General features: G+C 42.8%; 1 protein-coding gene across 2 annotated transcripts in view; it reads right to left on the reverse strand.

The window, feature by feature from the left end:
- Positions 1-4,182, reverse strand: part of RBL2 (RB transcriptional corepressor like 2) — a 45,762-nt gene extending 41,580 nt beyond the window's left edge. The window contains exons 1-2 of one of the 2 annotated variants that reach the window (XM_007459460.1): positions 3,785-4,182; positions 1,317-1,447 (exon numbers count right to left, since the gene is read on the reverse strand). In XM_007459460.1, the coding sequence (XP_007459522.1) occupies positions 1,317-1,447; positions 3,785-4,027 (374 nt within the window). In that variant the 5' untranslated portion in view covers positions 4,028-4,182. The remainder of the gene's footprint in view (positions 1-1,316; positions 1,448-3,784) is intronic. The other variant, XM_007459461.1, reaches the window with a different exon arrangement.
- Between the last annotated feature and the right edge of the window lie 516 nt (positions 4,183-4,698).

Raw genomic sequence — 4,698 nt, forward strand, 5'->3', positions numbered from 1 at the left:
AACTTGGTATCATGAGACTCCAAATTTCCCCAATCTGATGAGAATGAAATATTACCTTATTTTTACTTCGAACTTCCCTGATTACTTGTGAGACTGAACATCTTTGCCTACATCTATCAGCTATGTGAGTTTAGGCCTTTGTGAAATCATATACTTTTCCCATTTTTTAGTAGCTATTTGTCAATTATTTAACTATTTGTTAGTAGTCCTTTATGTAATTCTGGATACTAATCTTTTGTTACACTGTAAATATCTTCTCCCAATCTGTTCTTTCTTTTTAATCCATTTAGTCCATTACTGCAGAGAAGTAAATAATCTGAACCCATAGGTAAAAATTTAAAAATAAAAATTGAGCTTTCGAATTGGAAATAAAACTGAAGTCTGAGATATTACTTGCATTAAAATATTAGGTAAGCTTAGTTTACTAGAGTTTATAATGATGATTCCATAATTTGACCTTTGCTTCTAAAGTCCCTTGTCTGTCATTTAACTGGATGAGTCTGACTCCACTTTTCTTCTTTGTAATGATTATACTTTGCACCTTATTTAAGCCCCCTTCTGCAGGTTTACAGCCCAGGTGTTCAACTCTTTACACACTGCCTCTTGTTCTTAGGCCTAAATATAACTCAGGATGGAGTTCAAGGTTAATAAATAGACTCCAGCTAAAAGATTACATTTCTTGTTAATTATTTTAATAGTAAGTGATTTATTTTTAAACCACTAGGTCCATAAATTTTGACAGTGGCACTTCCTCCAAAATGCCAAACATCCTTTTTCCACCAATCTTTTTTTTTTTCCCACCAATCTTTAATAAGCCAAGAGAAAGTTAACCCAAACGGCACAAATAATAAATGTAATGAATTCAATTACACAACAGATAGAAAAAGCAATTTCTGCCTCCTCTTTAGATATAAGTCCGGTACATGTAGTTCTCAGTTTAATACCATATAATATTTACTTTTTCAATTTAGAGTATCTTTACTTAGAGTTCTCCCAATATTACACAATGATAAGTCATTGTGTAATATTAACCTAATAGGAATGAAAATGTAATTGATTATCTTAATGTAATTAAATGTAATGATAACCTAATAGTAAACGCTTCATACAAGTACCAAATACATTAAAATTTAATTATTTTTCACCAAAGAAATAAAATATAATGGACACTAGCTTAGATGTGGTAAAGAAAAACCATGACCTAACTTCTAAATTTAGCACTCCATAGGTACAAATGCTTGGAAAATGATAAAGAGAATTCCTACTGTCACTATGCTTTTATATTAGTCACACTCTACAAACTCTGACATAGTTACCTCTGCTCTGAACATCTCAGGATTCTAGTTAAAGATACATAGTTTCCTTCAACTGTCCCTTTGCTTACAGTTGGCACAGATTTTCTGCAAGCCACATATAAGGCACATGCTAACCAATGAAGATCATTTCCCTGTAAAATAAAAGAAAATTGATTTTTAGCTAATGAACTATATATATTTCAGTATGAAAAACTCGTTTAAATTCAAAGTGTTATTTATATGTTTGTGGGAAATTGCATTTTCAGTGATGTCCCTGTCTCAAATGCTCTTCGTATAATGTGACACTGACATTCTTCCACGGAGAGGTTGAAGTCTGTTCTCACTTTGTACTGTCTCAACCAGTTCCACAGGTGAAAGTGATGCTATGTAACTTTCAAGATCATAAAAGGCAATAGAGATTCCACCTGGTGCTCTCTCTCAGGACATACACCGTGGAAGTCCCAGCATGGGAGGCGATCACCTTGGGCAAATTACTTACCAATTGTAGAGGCTCAATTTTCTTACCTGAGGACCGTGAGAACTGAGAATTACAAGTATAAAGCACAGAAAATACAAGAAATCAAAAGATAAAATTCTATAACCACTATTCTATATTAAATATCATATGAGCTTTATTTTCCAGGGTACACTTCCACGAGACTGACACCCAACATTATTTTACAGCATACCTGACTACTAGTTCCACAAGGGCAGGGATTTTGTTTTGTGCCTTGCTCTATCCCCAGCACCTATGTAACAGTGTCTGGCCATGAACAGGTGATCAAAAAATATTTGGGAAATGAGTGAATATTCATTCACTTATTGGGTAAACTGAGCTAAGAATCTGAGATCGAAGTCTTTAAAAAACTGAGAAATCAAAGAGTTATTTTTAAAAATAATTTACTAACCATCTATTATTTGTCACTTGCTTATATAACCCTGGGCTTCACACAACTTAACCACTGTGAGTTGAAATAATGCTTTTTCTATCTAATTTACAGGGTTATCCTGAGCGTAAAATAAGAGCTTATTTGGAGGCACTTACGCCCATCACCAAAAAAGAGTCCTTCTCTTTGCCTACAGGAACCACTAGGAAAGAAACAAGAACATGGCCTATTCAGCCAGATCACCAAAGCATGTGAAAGAGCTTTGTAAACTCCAAAGCACTATCCATATGAGTGCTTCATGCTCCAGAAACTCCACGTTACCTCCTTATTTAACCATCAGAACAGCTTTGTAGGGTAGGTACAAATATCTCAAAGTAACATACCACAAAATTGATTTTGGAATGGTTAAGTAAATTGCCCCAAGTCACCTAGGTCTGTCAGGTTCCAAAGCCAGTGTATTACTAGCTTCCCCCGCTCCAACCCCGCCCCGCTGCAGATGTAAAAATGGGAAGAAGGAACTGAATTAAAATTCTATTAATGCAAGAATAAAAAAATAATAACCTTAGTGAGTGCCACACAGGCAAAAACACCCTCTTATAGTTAAATAACACCTCGGTTAGGCCTTCCCATTCTGAGCCTATTTGCCCTACTCTTTCCACAAACTATTCAACAACTTAAAATCGTATGGCCTGCAGTTTAAATACCACTCACACAGGCAGTCAAACAGCGGATAAACAATGCAGACTTCCGTGTCACTTCCCATTGGCCCATAAAGGGGAGGTGCCTACAGGGTTGAGCCTCACTGGCTAGAATGGCCATTTTCTCCGCTGCAAGCCCCGTCGGAAGAAAGGGACGAAACATGCCTAGATCGCGGCGACTGTAAGAGTCCTGGGCAATGTCTGGAGAGACCAATAAGTCCTCAAGGTCGTCGCAGTCCTGACTTCCTAGAGACAAATGCGTGTCTTTATCCAGGCGGGCAGAAAGCCCGTTTCATTTGCGCAGGGGAAAGATTCGGCTTTGTTCACACATACATAAACACAGCTCGAAACGTAACGCCTTTACTCAAACGGAGGCAATGGCCTGGACAAAGGCAATTTGGTACAGTTCAAAAAGAGCTGAAGAAGAAGCCCGGAAACGCAGGCGCTAACATCGGGTTAATTTCAGCGCTAACGCAGGCAAGCCCCCGCCCCACCCCACCCCCTTCTGCGTATGGTCTTGACACCTACACCTGTTCATCCTGCCAACAAGGTGCTTGTTTTTGTAATCGGACCGCAGCACGACCTCAGCCTCGCGGTGCTACTTTAGGGCAAGGGCTGTTCCCGCTTCGGAGCCGGAGGGGGAAGAGCAGCGAGACAGAGTTCACTCTCAGGGCCGCTACAGAGCTTTTCAAAAGCCAGGTTTCCAGGACGAAGGTGCGCAAAGAGGATTCCCTCCCCGCTCCAGGCTGGGGACCCAGAGAGCCGGGGCCGGCAGGGGCGGAGGAGTCTCCCCTACCCCCCAACCGCGGGGCGCCCGAGCCGGGGAGACAAGGGGCCCCATTCCCGGAGGCGGGGCGGGACCACTAGGCCCGGAAAGCCGCTGGTCTCCTCCCCCCGGGCGCACCTCCAGCGTGTAGCTCTCGCTCATGCTCCTGTAGCTGTCCCAGGCCTCGGCCCGAGCCGCCTCGTCCATGTTCAGGCGGCTGCACAGCTCGTCGAACCGCTGTTGGGTCTGAGGGGCCGGCGACCGGGCCGACTGCGCTGCGTCCTCCCCCTCGGCATCCTCCTCCTCCTCCTCATCTGAGGCCGCCGCCGCCGGAAGGGGAGGGGGGGGCGGCGGCGGCGATTGGTTGCCTCCCGACGGCATAGCGCACACCTGGGCGGCGGGGCCTCAGGTGAGCCGAGGGCCTGGGCCCCCAGCCATTCAAACCGCGAAGCGCCCGCCAGTCGGCCGACTGCTTGCCGACTGCGCCGCGGCCAACGGCGCTGGACCACACATCGGTGCCCGTAGTTCCGAGCACGGGTTGATGGGAAATGTAGTCCAGGCCGGGGGCCCACGGGGATCAAAACTCATATGTAGAAAAACCATCTCGCGTCGTCTCCCTCGGGTGGAAATAAAAGCGACGTCTCTCCGTTTCAAGTACCTCCTCATCGGGAGACCATTCAGCAGGGCTGTACTGAAGAGAAAACATCCAAGAAACGTTGACATGTAAAGGTTTAGTGTCCAAAGTGTCCCCAGAAATTACACTAATCACCTGCGTGTCCTTATCTAAAAAATAAATAGTAAGGGCCTGTCTGCCTAAATTCAAATTTCGGCGTCATTCCTAATTCTAGTTCTTTCCTATGTTTTAATTTTATTTGCGACTTTCAAATAATTATTGGATTTTTTAAAAAGTAGTAATTCTTTTTTTCCCCATAGGGTGAATTTACATTCACTATAAGTGACATATTTGTCCTACTCTCAGTCACCCAATTGGCTTAAATTTACATTTCCTTTATTTTTATTTTCATTTTGCTTTCTCTTTTCAAATTTATATG

The sequence above is a fragment of the Lipotes vexillifer genome, unplaced genomic scaffold (assembly GCF_000442215.2).
Source record: "Lipotes vexillifer unplaced genomic scaffold, Lipotes_vexillifer_v1.1 scaffold342, whole genome shotgun sequence".
In the NCBI taxonomy this organism is placed as follows: Eukaryota; Metazoa; Chordata; class Mammalia; order Artiodactyla; family Lipotidae; genus Lipotes; species Lipotes vexillifer.